General features: G+C 45.4%; 1 protein-coding gene across 2 annotated transcripts in view; it reads left to right on the top strand.

Annotated features, from left to right (window-relative positions):
• Positions 1-16,556, top strand: part of Garnl3 (GTPase activating Rap/RanGAP domain like 3) — a 157,801-nt gene that overhangs the window by 13,084 nt on the left and 128,161 nt on the right. For both annotated transcript variants that reach the window (XM_027423765.2, XM_027423764.2), the window contains exon 2: positions 4,753-4,923. In XM_027423765.2, the coding sequence (XP_027279566.1) occupies positions 4,753-4,923 (171 nt within the window). The remainder of the gene's footprint in view (positions 1-4,752; positions 4,924-16,556) is intronic.

The following is a 16,556-nucleotide window of genomic DNA, read 5'->3' as shown; positions in this document are numbered from 1 at the left end:
TTGTTTTTGTTTTTCAAGACAGGGCCTCCCTATGTAGCTCTGACTGTCCTGGAACTCACTATGTAAACCAGGGTAGCCTCAAACTCACAGAGATCTGCCTGTCTCTGCTTTTCAAGTACTGGGATTAAAAGCATGTGGCATTACACTTTGGCTAAAGTATTAAAAACTTAAAAACTGTGGGACTTTTAAAGTTATACTGTGTTTATATTGTGACATTATTAGATCTTGGGGATGAACAAAAAAGGAAAGGTGATTGTTTAATAGTGTTGTACTAGTGTGTCAAATTGACAAAGGGTCAGTTATCCTCTTTTTATGTCAACTTGACACAAGCTCAGGTTATGTAGATAGAGGCACACTCAGTTGAGAAAATGTCTTTGTAAGAGATGCCTGTAGGCAATCCTGTAGGGTATTTTCTTAATTAGTGATTGATGTGGGAAGGTCCAGCCCATTGGGTGTGGGGCCATCCCTGGGCAGGTGCTCCTATGGTATATAAGAAAGCATGCTGAGCAAACCATGAAAAGCAGGCCAGTAAGTAGCACTCCTCCATGGCCTCTGCATCAGCTCCTGCCTGCATTTCCATCCTGACTTCCCTGATGATGGGCTGCAACCTGTAAGAAGAAATAAACCCAGGGACTGGTGAGATGGCTCAGAGGTTAAGAGCACTGGCTGCTCTTCCAGAGGTTCTGAGTTCAATTCCCAGCAACTACATGGTGGCTCACAACCATCTGTAATGAGATCTGGTGCCCTCTTCTGGCCTGCAGGGATACGTGCAGACAGAACACTATATACATAATAAGCAAATCTTAAAAAGTGATTCTTAAAGAAAAGAAGAAGGCCTGGCGTTGGTGGTGCACTCGGGAAGCAGAGGCAGACAGATCCCTGTGAGTTCGAGGCCAGCCTGGTCTCCAGAGCAAGTGCCACGATAGGCTCCAAAGCTACACAGAGAAACTCTGTGTTGAAAAACCATAAAAAAAAAAGAAAAGAAAAGAAGAAGAAATAAACCCTTTCCTCCCCAGGTTGCTTTTGGTCATAGTGTTCTGTCACAGATATAGAAACCCTAATAACACAGTGCTCCTCAACCAAGGACTGAAGCTACAGGATAATGAGCCCCCAGCTCCTTATCCCAGGACAGCTAACCTGGAGACGACTTTAAGGCATCATTGCTGCCTGGGCATCACTGTCTGAAACAAAAAGTGAATTACATTTGGGGTTTTACGTTTTTTACTAGCCACATTAAAAAGCATCCTAGGGCTGGGGAACTGGCTCAGTCAGTAAAGGATTTTGTATGCAAGAATGAGGACTGAGTTCAGATTTCCAGCACCTATGTCAAAAGCCAGGTGAGCACAGCAGGTCATGCCTGTAACTCTGGCTCTGAGAGTAGAGACCAGAGGATTCGGGGATCACTGGCTGTCTAGTCTTGCCAAATCATGGAGGTCCAGGTTCAGTGTGAGATTCTGTCTCAAAACACAAGGTAGAGAGCAACAGAGGAAGACATCTAATGTTGACTGTACATGCACACATGTAACACACACACAAAGAATTCAACCTGTAATTAGTGTAAGAAGTTATCAGTGAGATGTTTTTTGTGTGTTAATTGTACATAAGCACTGTGTGCAAATGTTAGGCCTACACAACTAACTGTCCTTATTTCAGTTGCTTAGTATCCACATGTGGCCAATGTGGCCACCAGGCAACACACTTCAGGCAGCTGTCCCTTTATACAAGTTTGCTTAAACATGAATACTCACTCAGGTTTTTTCCTGCTTCTCCACCCCTGGTTGGGACTTGGAGAGCACTTTGTCAGTCTTGCATGCAAGTGTGATCTTTGTAATGGAAAGAAACCTCAAGTGTTCAGAAGAAAATGTGTCTCTTTATTATTTGTTTTTTAGGGCTAAAGCAACAATAAATTCTAGTGGCACTGAGCTTCAGACATGGGGCTGCCTCAGCCGGAAGTACTTGCTGTGCAAGCATGGGGTCCCAAGTTCATATTCCCAGCACCCTCTACAGCATGAACCTGTAATCTCAGTTCTGGGAAGGCAGAGACAGGAGGATCTTGGGTCTCCAGTCTAGCCTTTCAGCGAGCTCCAGGCTCAGTAAGTCTTTAAGCATATAGTGTAGGGCTGGAGAGATGGCTCCACAGCTAAGAGTGCTTACTGTTTTTACAAAGGACCTGGTTTTTGTTTCCAGCACACACTTGTTGGCTCACAAATGCAGTCACTAGTCATACACATTGTGTTCATATATAAATGCAAGCAAGCAGTTATGCACATAAGTAAACCTTTAAAAGTGTGGGGTGGTATAGAGCATGTCTGTCTTCGGGTTTCTATTGCTGTGAAGAGACACTATGACCACAGCGACTTTTTTTTTAATTGCACTTTTCTTTTTTTACTAATTATTTTCATTTATTTTACATACCAGTCACAGTTTCCCTTCCCTTCACTCTTCTCTTCTCATTCCCTCTCCCCACCTCCCATCTACTCCCCACCCCTAAATCCACTCTTCCATCATTCAGAAAGGAGCAGGCCTCCCATGATAGTCAACAAAGCATAGCATATCAAGTTGAGACAGGACCCAACTCATGCTCCAAGGACAGGTCCTGATCCCACTGCTAGGGGCCCCCACAACTGTCACTCACATGCGAAGGGTCTAGGTCAGTCCCATGCAGGCTCCTCAGCTATTGGTCCAGAGTCCTGGAGCTCCCATTAGCTGAGGTCAGCTGTCAGTGTGGATTTCCCCATCATGATCTTGACCCCCCTTGCTCATACAATCCCTCATCCCTCTCTTCAACTGGACTCCTGGTGATCGGCCCAGTGCTTGGCTGTGGATCTCTTCCTCTGCTTCCTTCAGTTACTGGATGAATGCTCTCTAATGACAATTAGGACAGTCACCAATCTCTAACCCTTCTGCCTTCACCTTGTCACAATCTTTCCAGGAAAAGATAGTTTAAAAAGCACCTCTTGACCAATTACTATTACAGATTGCTCTTTTACTTTTAAAAAGGGATTAAGACAATGGTATATTTTGAACTAAACAAGAGTGACCATGGCCCTAGAACAAGGACTCAAGTTACCTGAATGACATGTTCTCACTTCTTTTTTTTTTTTTCCCTTTTCCAATAATTGGATTCAGTTGGCTTGCCTGCCTTTCACTGGAGGTCGAGGTTCGTGAAGATGCTGCTAACTGAAATCACTCCAGTCCGAGGGAACACTGCTGATGCCTTCCTAGCGGTGCAGCCCCTCCCTTTCAGAGCTGGCTGTCTCACCTCCCTCTGTGTGCCAGAAGAGAAAGAGCAGGCAGATCTCAGGAGTGCATTTCTCAGTGCGGATTCCTGTGCACGGTCCATTTGCCACTTCCACAGGCACGCACTGTTTCCGTGCTGGATGCTATTGCTCCTGAAGTGCAGAATTTGGTTCTTTGTGTCGCTAGTTTTGTTTTCAGTCTTTTTATGGCTATCCATAGCTTTAATTTTTTTTTTAGATTTATTTCCTATATACAAATCTTTTGCCTGAATATATGTCTATGTACCATTTGTGTATATGGTTCCTACAGAGGTTGGAAGAGGGCAATGGATTAGTTCTGGAGTGACAAATGGTTGTAAGCTACCATGTGGGTGCTAGGAATAGAACCCAGGTCCTCTATAAGAGTGGCAAATGCCCTTAATTTCTGCTGAGCCATGTCTCTATCCCTCATGGTTATTTAAACTAGAAATTATATGAACCAAGAGGACTGCTGGACAATGATAGTGATGGCATTAGACCCCACCACTGCTAATCTCCCAAAGCATCCTAGACATAGCTTTCCTTGCTCAGACAATATTGTCTTTTGTATAAATGAGCTGGTATTTTTTGCTTTTTTTGAGACAGGGTTTCTCTGTGTGGCCCTAGCTGTGCTGGAACTCACTCTGTAGACCAGGGTGGCCTTGAACTTACAGAGAACCACCTGCCTCTGCCTCCCTGGTGCTAGGATTAAAGGCATGCACCACTATACCCAGTAAGCTGGTGGTTTTTTTTTAAGTACCCACTGGATCTTTAGATATGAATTGTTCCTTGCTATACAAAGTACTGTTGGCTGAGTAACTATAAAAGAAGTATGGTTTATTTTTAGCTCATAGTTCCAATTAAGGTATGAGGGTCTACATGATGATGATTTTCGTTCTAGGAGACTCTTGAGATTGTGCAAGGTGTGTGTGTGTGTGTGTGTGTGTGTGTGTGTGTGTGTGTGTGTGTGTGCACGCTTATGTGTCTGTGTACCTATGTGCATACATGCTTCTGATCTTGCTGTCCTTAAGACAACCAAGATTCCATTGTGGGGGCCTGACACCAGTGACCCCATATAATCCTAACCACTTCTCAAAGGTTCTGCCTCTACATGCTATAGTCAGAATGTCTCCACCTTCTTAATACTCACAATGGGAATTAAATTTCAACCTATCTGCCTTTCAGGGACACTCTGATGATATCCAAATCATAGGGAGATCCTTTTGACTTATGTATGGGTGATATGCTCGTAGTTGGCAGATGTGTTGGGATTTGGATTGATCCCAAATAGTTCCCCCATACCCAGACCCCTGAGAAACACTACACACAGGCCATGATGCAGCCTTGCCTGGCACCTGGGGCTTCACCATACCTTGGTCTCCTCCTTGATGCTCCTGAGCAGACAGGCCATCCTTGGGGGGCTTCCAGACTGGGCTATGGTGGACCTGTAGGCTTCTCTGGTTCTCAGCGCCTTTCCCATCTCCTTCTGCTTCAGCACAGCAGCTCAGCCTCCAGGCCCACTAATGGATCCGCTGACCAAGGGGTCCTGTGGGAGTCAGCTGGCACAAACCCTCCTCTGGAAAGCGAAGTCATCCCTCTCCTTCGGCATCCAGCCCCTTCAGACTTGGCCAACAAAAGACCCTGAACTAGAGTCCCAGGTCAACCTGTAAGTAAGTAAAAGAAGGAGTGTCTTGCTGTGGGTTCTTGTTCACCGTCTCTTCACATGGGGGCAGGGGTGAGGGGCTTGGGGGATGTTTTGCTTCTGAGATAGATGTCCTCTCACATATTTGGCAATATTCATGGGGCATCCATACAGGCCAAGCCTTGTGTCAGGCACAAGCAGGGTGGCCCAGTTCCTGCCTCAGGGCACTTAACAGCACACATGCAGAGAGTCACTCACCTATGTTGTTGCAAAGAAGAGTTCTTTCTTTTTTAGACATGTTTTTTTTTTATTTTAAAACAATCTTTTCTAATTTTGCATACCAATCCCAGTTCCCACTCCCTCCCCACCTCCTGTCCCCACCTTTCCTCCACCCCACCCCATCCACTCCTCAGAGAGGGCAAGGCTTCCCATAGGGAGTCAACAAAGTCTGTCACATCTCTTTGAGACAGACCCAGGCCCTTCCCCATGTGTCTAGACTGAGCAAGGTATCCCTCCAAATAGAATGGACTCCAGTAAGCCAGTTCAAGTACTAGGGATAAATCCTGGTCCCACTGCCAGTGACCTCACAGACTGCCCAAGCCACACAACTGTCACCCACATTCAGGGGCCCAGTTCTGTCCCATGCAGGTTCCTCAGCTGTCAGCCCAGAGTCAGTGAGCTCCCAGCAGCCTAGGTCAGCTGTTTCTATGGGTATCCCCCAAATGCCCTTGACCTCTTTGCTCTATCCCGCCTCCCTCTCTCCCACAGGATTCTCGGAGTTCCACAGTACTTATCTGTGGATCTCTGCATCTGTTTCCATCAGTTACTAGATGAAAGTTCTATGATGATAATTGAGGTAGTCATCAGTCTAATTACAGGGGGAGGGCAGTTCAGGTGCCCCCTCCACTAATGCTTAGAGTCTTAGTTGGAGTCATCCTTGTGGAGTCCCAGGAAGTTCCTTAGCGCCAGATTTCTCACTAGCCCCATAATGAGTCCCTCAATCAATTGCTGTCCCTCTCTGTCATTCTCCCATCTCTGCCATTCAGTTTCCATATGTTCCCCTCCCCCTCCCTTCCCACCTCCCTTCCCCCCCCACCCCACTATGCTCCCAATTTTCTCAGGAGATCTTGTGCAAAGAAGAGTTCTAGCAGGCTAGGAAACATCCCATAAAATGGGCTGTCTTGATTTAGTAACCATTTAGGAAATGTTTCTGTGTGCCTGCAGCATCTTGGTATATAAGCAAAGCTATCTTCTCTATCCTTCAATATCAAGTTGAATGTGGAAAGAAAAAATATGTATAACTCAGAAGAAATCCTAATGCTAACTATAAAGTAACTAACACACCAGTGAACTCTTACATGCCTGGGGCTGCCCTGTATGTTCCTGTATGCTCCTGAGCCCCAGGCCTTTGTCACAGGTTGTGATATTTGTTGGATGAAGGTTGAACGAAGTTGTTACAGGGAAGGGGAGCTTAGCATGCCACAGGAATCAATGGCATTGAGGTACAGTGATCTTATTGGCTTCAAGACAGGAAATGATTGGTCCATCCAACACATATTTATCAGACTTGCTATACCCAGTGATTTGGGGGAGTCAAGAATATGTGGAAGGGCATGCATGGATCAGAACCACCTAGGAACTCTAAAAAACATCTACCCCCAGGGACCCTGTAGATATGGAAAGGATGAAAGGGGACACATTCAGGTGCCTACCTTGAAGAAACTCGCAGCATATCCAAGGAGCAGGAGGGGGAGCAGTGAAAAATGTTTACTGGGGAAGTGAGTGCTGGGAGATAGGTCAGGCAGGAAATGGGTGCCAAGGCTGCTTTGAACATTGGCAAATGGCACAGAAAAGGATCACATCCAGGAAGGTGTGTTCCAGCAGTGCTGACGGGTGATAAATCAGCCATTGTCAGCCTGGCCTGTGCATGGCAGTCACCTCTGGAGAAACTACAGATGTTTCCACTGTCCCTCTAAAGTGCTGATGTCTAGAATTGGTCACAAGCTCCAGATGATTCTCATATGTGGCCAACATTGAGAACAACCATTGTAGCCACCATGATGAAATATGCACGGATCAATCCCCAACCCCCTATGTGCCCAGCTGAGGGATCTGAACACACTTTTAAGCAGCAGGAACCATTGATAGCTTTGAGGACCTTTAGAAGAAATGTGATAGACAATATGCAGAGAGAAATTCCTGATTGCCAGTCCCTAGTGCACTTAGAGGGAGGCTGGTGTGATTCACCTGCCATTTGAAGCCACTCCCATACTACCTGTGAATTGCCAATGAGAATTCGTTGTCACTTTGATAGAAAGGGAACTTTTAAGATATACTGTACTATTCAGGTCACTCAGGGCTGCACTGCCTACAGTGACCAAAGGGATAGAGTTGGGCCTCCTACCCTGCATTGCTGTGTAGGGTTGGGGATTTGGCCTGCAGTTAGTAGGTAACCCAAGACCTTCAGAAACAGAGCTCAGGTGAGTTAGTTAGCAAGCAGAGCCTGAGAGGCCTCCTTAGTAGACTACAAGTTCCACAGTACCAAATAGTAAAATATGAAGGATGGGAAAAAGCGGCTGGGGAGTCAGAAAACCAACTGAGGTAGCCAAGCTTGAGTCCTCTGTGATCCCGTTGGCTAATATGGTAAGGGGCAGGGCCTAGCTGGGGGCAGGGTGTTTGAAGCCACCTGGGGGGCCATGTTACTAGTAGGGTGGCTGGGTTCCCCTTGGGAAAGATCAATTTAAGTACCTGGGCCGTGGTGAAGCTGTGGAGTGACACATCAATCCTTCACTGCCACATGGGAATGGGTGGCTCAGGCTCAGGGCTTCACTAGGGACAGTCTAGACTCAAACACAATTCTACCTGAAGTCCCTTGGAAAGCAGGCTTGAAAGATGTTTCTTCACAAACTATCACCATGCTGCAGGCTGCTTATTCATAGACTCATTCATTCAGCAAATATCAGTCATCTTGTATATCAGGCATTTGCACCAACATTTACTTAAATTCATCATAAAACAAACAAAAAAACCAGACAGCCACCTATTGTTAACTATGCTTTACACGCAAGCAAGTGGAGGACTAGGGAGCTCAAGAGACTTGTGTAGTTGTGACTGGGAATTTGGTCCTATGTTTGTCTAGTCAGTGCCCACCAGTTAACCTTGGTGCATCGGGGGCAATGGCTTGTGGGATATCAGTATCCCCAGTGCATTTTGGTAATATCAAGTACTGTCAGTGATGGGTTCTAACAGAGTTGACCAGGACAGTGCTGGATATTTGCTAATGTTCTCTGCCATCAAAGGCTAATAGTGAAACTGTGAAACATTCCTGAGCACCTGTTTTTTGTGATTGGGGGTATAAAGGTAAAGTTGGGATTGCACCATTGCTGGTAACTTGGGCATTTAATGACTTCTAAGTGGGATGAGCAGCTGGAATTTGGGGACTTTACTGGGTAGGTGTGGAGAGACCTTTCCAAAGTTGAGCATCATTAAGACATCCTGGCTGGTAGGATACCTTGACAGTCTGGTTTGGATAGTAGTAGAGTGGTGAGCAGTGACCTGGATATGTGACAGAAGCTGAGCCACTGATGGAACGTGGAGTATTCAGATTTGCATCCTGGGAAGATGATGGCTGCAGTGTGCAGCTAGGTTTAGGTAGGATGGGTCTAATGGAGTAGGTGTTCTGAGGGGGTGCAGGAATGATGGGCATGTATAGACCCATCTAGTCTGGGTCTTACTGGACCTGTTTTTCTCTGCCCACCGGGTCCCCACAGCCACTATGAAATAACCACTCTGAGGCTTAATATCAGTTACAATTACTTGGCCAATGACTTAGGCTTCTTATTGGCTAGCTCTTTCTTTCTCTATCTTTCTTTCTTTCTTTCTTTCTTTCTTTCTTTCTATCATCCTTCCTTCCTTCTTTTTTTTCCCCAAGACAGGGTTTCTCTGTATTGCTTTGGAGCCTGTCCTGGAACTCACTCTGTAGACCAGGCCGGCCTCGGACTCACAGAGATCCACCTCCCAAGTGCTGAGATTAAAGTCATGTGCCACCAGCACCCAGCTAAATCAACCCATTTCTAATCTGTTTATCACCATATGACTGAGGCTTACCTAGGTGATTCCCTGGCATCCTGCCTCCCCACTGGCTACATGGCATCTCCTCGACCCTGTCTTCCTTCATTTCTCCGTCTTTGATTGGATTGCTAAATTCTGCCTGTCCATTGGCTAAAACAGCTTTATTCATCAATCAGTAAGAGAAACACATAGTCACAGCTTACAGAATGACATCCCCCATCAAGCATGAACTCAGAAATGTTTTGGAGGAAGGTTAGGATGAACCTGAATATGGGGAGGCAAGAAAGTGAGCTTCACAGAGCTTCTGACTCTGGCATCAGAGTCACCAATAAGGGGGCTCTAAGATCTGACAACACAAAGCCTAAGATAGAACCAAACTGAGAACATGAGGCAGATGCTATTATGGCTGAAGAGGTTTATGCTTGCATATACAGGCATAGGACCTACTTAGGAAAGACTTGAGGAATGTGAAGTAGACTTGAAAAGCAGTAGGACTGACTCCCCTTTCTCTCTTCATATATTTAAATGGACAGAGGTGTGTAGGGCTGTTCTAGGAGGCAAGGTCAGCCTGGCAAGGCACAGACAGGACAGTCCTGGAATGTGTTTGAGGAACAATGTGTCCTGGCTAGCTTAGTTGTCAAAAAGTAATAGGAAGTGTGGAAAGTCAGAGTAGGGACTTACTGGGAGATGCTGACTGAGTTCTGGGAGCATTGTGAGGCTCTCAACATAGAAAGCCAGAGTGGGGACTCACTGGAAGATACTGGCTTAGTTCTGGGAGCACTGTGAGGCTCTCAGTCTGGAAAGTCAGTCAGAGTGGGGACTCTCTGGGAGATGCTGGCTTGGTTCTGGGAGCACTGTGAGGCTCTCAGCACATCTTGAGGCACGTGGTTGTTTAAGATATGAGAGAGAGAGAGAGAGAGAGAGAGAGAGAGAGAGAGAGAGAGAGAGAGAGAACAAGTCACATCCCAAGTGTGTTTAATGAGGAAATAGAAGTAAAAGATGGACTAAAGCAGTCTGTCAGTCACAGAAACCTGACTCTGATGGATCAGCGTAAGCAAGGAAGGAGAGTAGAAAGCTGATGATAGGCCAGCAACAGCAGTGGGTCTGACTTCTCGCATAATGAGATCCATTGCTATTGTCAGGATGGGTTTTCTTTTCTCTCCCACCTACTACCTTCCATCCTCCATCCCTAGCTCTACCTCCTTTACCTGCTCCGTGCCATGTGATCCTAGGCAGCCCAGACTGCTTTTTATAGCTAGAAGACTCTGGGAAAGGGCTCCAGTTATGTGGCCTAGGTCTCAGGATCTCCCTGTTTTCCCAGGGAGTGTCCTTTATCAAGGGCCATTGTGATAGTCCTGGAGGCAAGAGGACTTGATGCAACTGGGTTGTGAAAGCCAGTGGCTTAAGAGACGTAGTATGGCTCACCACAAAGATAACTGGGGAGGTTGTGTCAAAATGTAGATCATGGAATCTGTTTACTGATAGTTCTTAGTGGTGGGGGCCAGAAATCTGGGTGAAGGTGATAAATGCAATAGAAGTCTTGGTGGTAAGACCTGGTTGGCTATGTTCATCAGGAAGCCATGACACAACTCTGAGAGCAGGGTATGTTGGGGATGCAGGGGCACAGTTTTCTGGGGTATTCTTCACTGTTCAGATCTATGACAAATCAGACCATGAGATAAAATTTCTTCACAGGAGTATCATAGCTCAATCTGTAGGGAAAAGAAAAGGAGTCTGTCAGAAGGATGTCCATCCTCGGCCATGCTCCCTAAAAGGATGGCAGTCAGGAGGGAAGGCGTTTCAGTTTGGGTGCCCCTCCATTGTCTTCCGGTTCCTGTTTGTTGGGTAGTCTTCCCACTCCAGTAACAGTGTGCTTCTGAAAGTCTGTGATTCAGGCTGGGTTCTCTGCCAGGTCTTAGTGAGAGTTTACTTTTGATCTTTTGAAGAAAACTGTCACGTATTTGAAAGCTTGTTACCAAGATGTACTGATGAGCAATATTTTATGTAGGCTCTGAAAGACCACACGTACTCCTGACACACAGTGCTGGGTGATAACATTTTTGTATACAATCAGGGCATTCTATTCCCTTTGTTTTTGTGTTTTTATGAAAAAAAAAAAGGCCCTAAGCCTGAGTGACTAGACAGAGAGTGGCAGTCCTGCTAATAGAGTCAGGAGAGAGTGTGACTTGTGGTGGTGTGTTTGGGGGCTGTTAGGATGTCACTGAACTGTGTCCAGTAGTTGGGGAAACATGGCAGTCAGGGTTTGTTTTTTGTTTTTTTGTTTTTTGGATTTTTTTTGGTTGTTGTTGTTGTTTTGGTTTTTCGAGACAGGGTTTCTCTGAGTAGATTTGGAGCCTATCCTGGCACTCGCTCTGGAGACCAGGCTGGACTCGAACTCACAGAGATCTGCCTGCCTCTGCCTCCCAAGTGCAGGGATTAAAGGCGTGCGCCACCAATGCCTGGTGCAGTAAGGGATTTTAACATGGTGAGTTTATTACATTTAAATCCTCCCCATTCCAGGAGGACACTGGGCAGCTGGTTACCCCTCTCTCTTGGATCTGCTGCTACTTGGGGGCTTAGACTTTATTTCCCCTCCTGTTTCCATCTGGGAAAACCTACCTGAGTCTTCTAGAGGCAGCTGTAGAGGCCAGTCTCTCTGTCCCTGGTGACAGCATGACAGTCACGAGACAACAATTCCCCTGGCCACCACCTGAGCAACCATCTGTCCCCTACACATGCATCTCCTGTAGGTTTGTTCAAGAGTCTGAACTTGAGGGAAAGCAGAGGGACCTGTTTGGCTATAGAACTTGGCCTATTTTGCCAACAAAATGCTTACAGTAAGGAAATTTGTTTTTTATCCATCTGCCTGACTCCTATTACTCCTATTCTGACTACAGCCAAGGAAAAGAGAAAGGCTAGGATGTTTTTGATCTGCTTTCTCTTGTGTTTTATTCAATTTGTTCTTCTCTGTCTGAACTGAGTTCCTGGCACATAGAAGAACCCACTAATATTTGTGAGGTGACAGTTAAGAGGAAGCCAAGAGGCCAGTCAGGAGGATTTGTAACAGTGCAGGTCTGTGCTACAGCTAAAAAGCAGAGTCAGTGGGAATAGCAGAGGCAAGGCAAGATGCTGTAGGTCCTACAGAAGTCCACAGGTACATGTCACTGTGTCATCCCTAGCAGTAAAATACTGGAAGCCATCTAATTGGAGTAGGCTGGGTAAAATATGGCACATTCATTCAGTGGAGTACTGCACAGTTGTAAGAATACAGGAGCAGACTGGGCGGTGGTGGCACACACCTTTAATCCCAGCACTCAGGAGGCAGAGGCAGGTGGATCTCTGTGAGTTCCAGGACAGCCTAGTCTACACAGAGAAACCTGTCTCAGAAAACCTTTAAAAAAGAAAGAAAAAGAATACAGGAGCCTTACCGGGTTAGGAAAAACTACTCGGGTATACCATGCAAAAACTGCAGCAAAGACATGTGTTAGGGTTGTGTGTGTACTTAGGACTCGTTTTTCTATGGGCAACTCATTCTAGGACACTTGGCCTTCTGCAGACACAAATCCTTGTAGTGATTAGACATAGTTTACTTATAGCTTGCACATCTGTTCATCACATCATCCTGATACCACTCCTAAAAACCAATGCATTTGCTGTGCTGTTTAGGGACTGATAAAAGTACTATACATGTGCAGTACTGATTCTGAAAAAATGGAGGGCCATAGGTATTTTCAACCCATGTTTGATTGATCCCACAGAGGTGAACCTCTAAGTGCAGAAGCCTGGTTGTAGTATGCTGTTCTTTAAGAGAAAGAGAGTGAACTGGGAGATGACTTAATGTGTGCCATACAAGTGTAGTTCAGATGCAGGCCTGGTGGCTTGCCTATAATCCCTGTACTTATGAAGTGGAGACAGGAGATCCAAGTTGCAAACTTGCTAAACTAGCTAAATCTATGAGCTCTGGGTTCAATTTAGAGACCTTGCCTCAATATACAGTATGGAGAGTGGTTGAAGAAGATAATCTGATATCAACCTTTGACCTCCACAGGCATGCCACATACATACACCCACATATGTGCATACACTGCACACATGTGACCATGTGCACATGCCACATATTCACACACATGCAGAACTAGAGGTGGAAGGACAGGCAGAATTGCTCAGTGAGTAAAATGTTTGCTATGCAAGCCTGGCGTTACATGGATCCCATCCTCAGGGCCCCTGTAAATACAGAAAGAGAAAACCAAGTCCACAAAGTTTCTCCTGGGCGCCGCATATCCCCCCAACACCAATAACAAATTAAGAGGAGCTAGAAGACGGGTGGATTTGTATTTCTCTTCTTTGAGAATGTGTGTGTCAGAATGCATGGCAGAAAGGCGAGCAGCCCTCCAATTGCCGTGAGCAGGCAAGGAGGGGCAGGAGAAGGGAGATTGTTCCACTCCCATCCTTGTGTTGCTGAGTTTTGCAGCAGGTGCATGAACTGTCTCTGAAAAATGAAATCCAAATGCACAGATACATCACATGGTTTTGAAAAGTTGATGCCGTGGAGGGGAACACGGTGCCTGGTGACTAGCTAGATACTGGTAGGAAGGGGAGGCCTAAAATGTCGAGAGAGAGGGTGGCAGCCTGGTTATTGAGGTCAGGAGAGAATCTGATTTGGGGTGTTATATTGGGGGGAGGGCTGCTATGTGGAACTGTGCTCAGCAGTGGAAAGTTACAGTTTGTAGATGGAAAGCTCTGAGTTGGGGCTTGCTGTGAGGAGTTATGTTACCATTGAGGCCATGTTAGTAGGCTCAGGAGCAATGGCGTGCCCAGAGGGGAAGGTGGCCCGAGTTGAAGGGGCAGGCAAACCACTGCCGCTAACATGGAGCTAAGGCTGCTGCTGCTGAGCACAAGAACAGGACCCATTTGTGGCTGCTCATGTGACCTAAAGACAGGCACGAAAATGGCCTGGCTTTCTGTGAGGACAGCCTGGCCCCTTTCTGGATGCCCAGAGCTCAGAAGTAGTTCTGCAGCCCTGTAGGGATAATCGCCAAAAGCTAGCATTCCTCCCTAAGGAGGTTACTCACTGCTAAGAATGGCATTCCTTTGACTGCAAAGTCTCATTCTTTCCCATTTTATATTCCGTAAGGACCAGAAACTCATTTGGGGTGCTCAGCTCAAAATACAGAACCAGAACACCATAAGGACAGGGTAAATACTGGTCGAGTAGCAGTATGCTTTTGTAAACAACAGGGGCTCTGCCCCAAATTCACCTTTAGCACACTCATTTCTGCAAAACCTGTGTTGACCTTAGGAAGTGGCCGGCTTTTTCTTGTTTTTTAATTCTAATATACTCCTGTCTCCTATATGTCTGCATGTTCAGTTTTTATGTTTACTCTGAGGAACATCGTCCCTTCTCTCAAACACCCTGTGGTTTCATTTTCTTAGGAGAGTCTGAGTCAGAGCAGCCTCGAGAGCAAGCATTCTGGAAAACATTTAGGCTCATAGTGACACCTGTAAGTTACCAAGGAGTTAAAAGCTGCTTCTCTGCAGTGTGGTCTGAGTGTGCCTGGTGGGGGTGGGGAAGATTGTGCACAGGTCAGCCAGAGTAGATCTAGTCCAGTCCACACTCAAAATGCAACACGGAAATCATTTTAAAAGGTAGCCTAGGACCATCTCTCTCCTGGGCTACCTCAAGGCAAGATTCATGTCAGCTCAACAAACTGTTTGAGACAATACTTTTGACATATTGGTATTGACTATGAAGGGATCAAACTATGCCATAATTGACATAAGGAATATTTTAAGTTTGAAAGTAACTGAGAAAAAAAAAATGAACACAGGAAGCTCTCCCCGCCTCTCCTGAAAGAAAGCAGGGCCTGCATCTCCCAACGTGAAGTTGCCCTCCTTTCTCCTGAACCAAGAAGACAACTGTTTTCCAAATAGAAAATGAAAGAGCCAGATGAATTTACATAGACCAACCTTACTAAATAGCCCCATCTACAACCAGTTTCTACAAGTTCACCTTTCCACAGTGTCCACCCACAGAACTTTCTAACTTCTTTTTGTCTAGTCACCTCTCTATGTATTACCCTTTGTTAAAATTGGTAATAGGTCCCCAAATCTAAGAGTTTCTTTGGGTTTTCTTTCCTTTCTTTCAAGCCTCCATTTGTATAAAATTAAAAGTGACTGGTTTGCCTTTTCTAATCCTGTTACTCAGTCTTTGGCCAGTTTAATTTGCAGGCATCAGATAGAGAACATAAAGAGTGGTGAAAAAATTTCCCTTTCTTGACATCTAGATACTTTCCAAAGTGACACGGTTTTAGACCACAGCTTCTTTCTTCTCTGGCCAGTTGATACTCAGGTGCATGTCTTTTTTTGTGGAGGCGGGGGATTTTGAGATGGAGTTTCTCTGTCCTGGAACTCACTCTGTAGACCAGGCTGGCCTTAAACTCACAGAGATCCGTCTGTCACTGCCTCCCGAATGCTGGGATTAAAGATGTGTGCCACCACCGCCCAGCACATGGTTTCTTGATAAGGGGCACAAATGCATTTATTTTTTATTGTGTTCAAATCAGACACCATCATAAATGCTTTTATGTGCCTCTTCTCATTAAATCCAACAGGAAGTACCATGGTCAGCGTTTGTTGAATTAGTTAATTGATCAAATCCTGTGTTGTTACTGAGGCCTGTGAAGGGCCTATTTTTTGCCAGAGGTCAAGGAGAGAGTTACTTGTGGGCTAGACAGAGATAAGTAATTATCAGGCAACCGTCATGAGCATATAACTTCTCTAAATGTATAGATATTAGTTCATCTAAGCTTTGTTTCCTAGTTCTCTGATTTCTTTGCATGAGCAAATTTTTCATTAAGCTATAATTTGTATGCATAAAACACAAGAATCTTAAGTAGAACAGTTGGGTACATTTTGATGGTTGTAGGTGATTGAATTTAATTGGATTGCCTGCTTAGGAAAGCCACCGATCTCAATACTAGCTTTGTCATGGAATGACATTTGGTCATGGGGATAGCTCTCACTGCCTTTTCTTTGTTCAGTCATACTATTAGCCTTGTATTAACACCTGAAACAATTTTTTAGATTAACCTGAGACTTTATAATTTTTATGTCTGATTCAAAAACAAATTTCATGTATATACTGTGTAACTCAGCTCACTTCAGCCACCAGTGGAGTCATGAACATAGAGATTGTCTCTCTGGGCCTGACCCTAGAGAGGACTCTGAAATGGTTTGTGTGTTTGTCCTGTCCCATCCTTGGTCACTTCTGCAATGTAGCTGACCTCATCTCCAGTGTTACTTCCAACCTCCAGGACATGGCAGCTCTCAGGCATATGAAGGACTTTGCAATAGAAGTGACCTTCATTTGTTTTGTATGGCCCCAAAGGGCTGGCTGTCTTGCCTGTATGCCTGCATTCATTGACCCATCCATTCATTATTCAAAAAAAGAAAGAAAGAAAGAAAGAAAGAAAGAAAGAAAGAAAGAAACCTACTAAGGGCTAACTCTGTGCCAGATATTTATTATGTCAAATACAAAGGATTCAGCCTTGAACAGAAACAATAGGATTCAGTTCTGGTGGAGCGAC

This window comes from Cricetulus griseus, chromosome 6, assembly GCF_003668045.3.
Source record: "Cricetulus griseus strain 17A/GY chromosome 6, alternate assembly CriGri-PICRH-1.0, whole genome shotgun sequence".
In the NCBI taxonomy this organism is placed as follows: domain Eukaryota; kingdom Metazoa; phylum Chordata; class Mammalia; order Rodentia; family Cricetidae; genus Cricetulus; species Cricetulus griseus.
The sequence above is the reverse complement of the archived record's forward strand: the minus strand, read 5'-3'. Positions and strand labels throughout refer to the sequence as shown.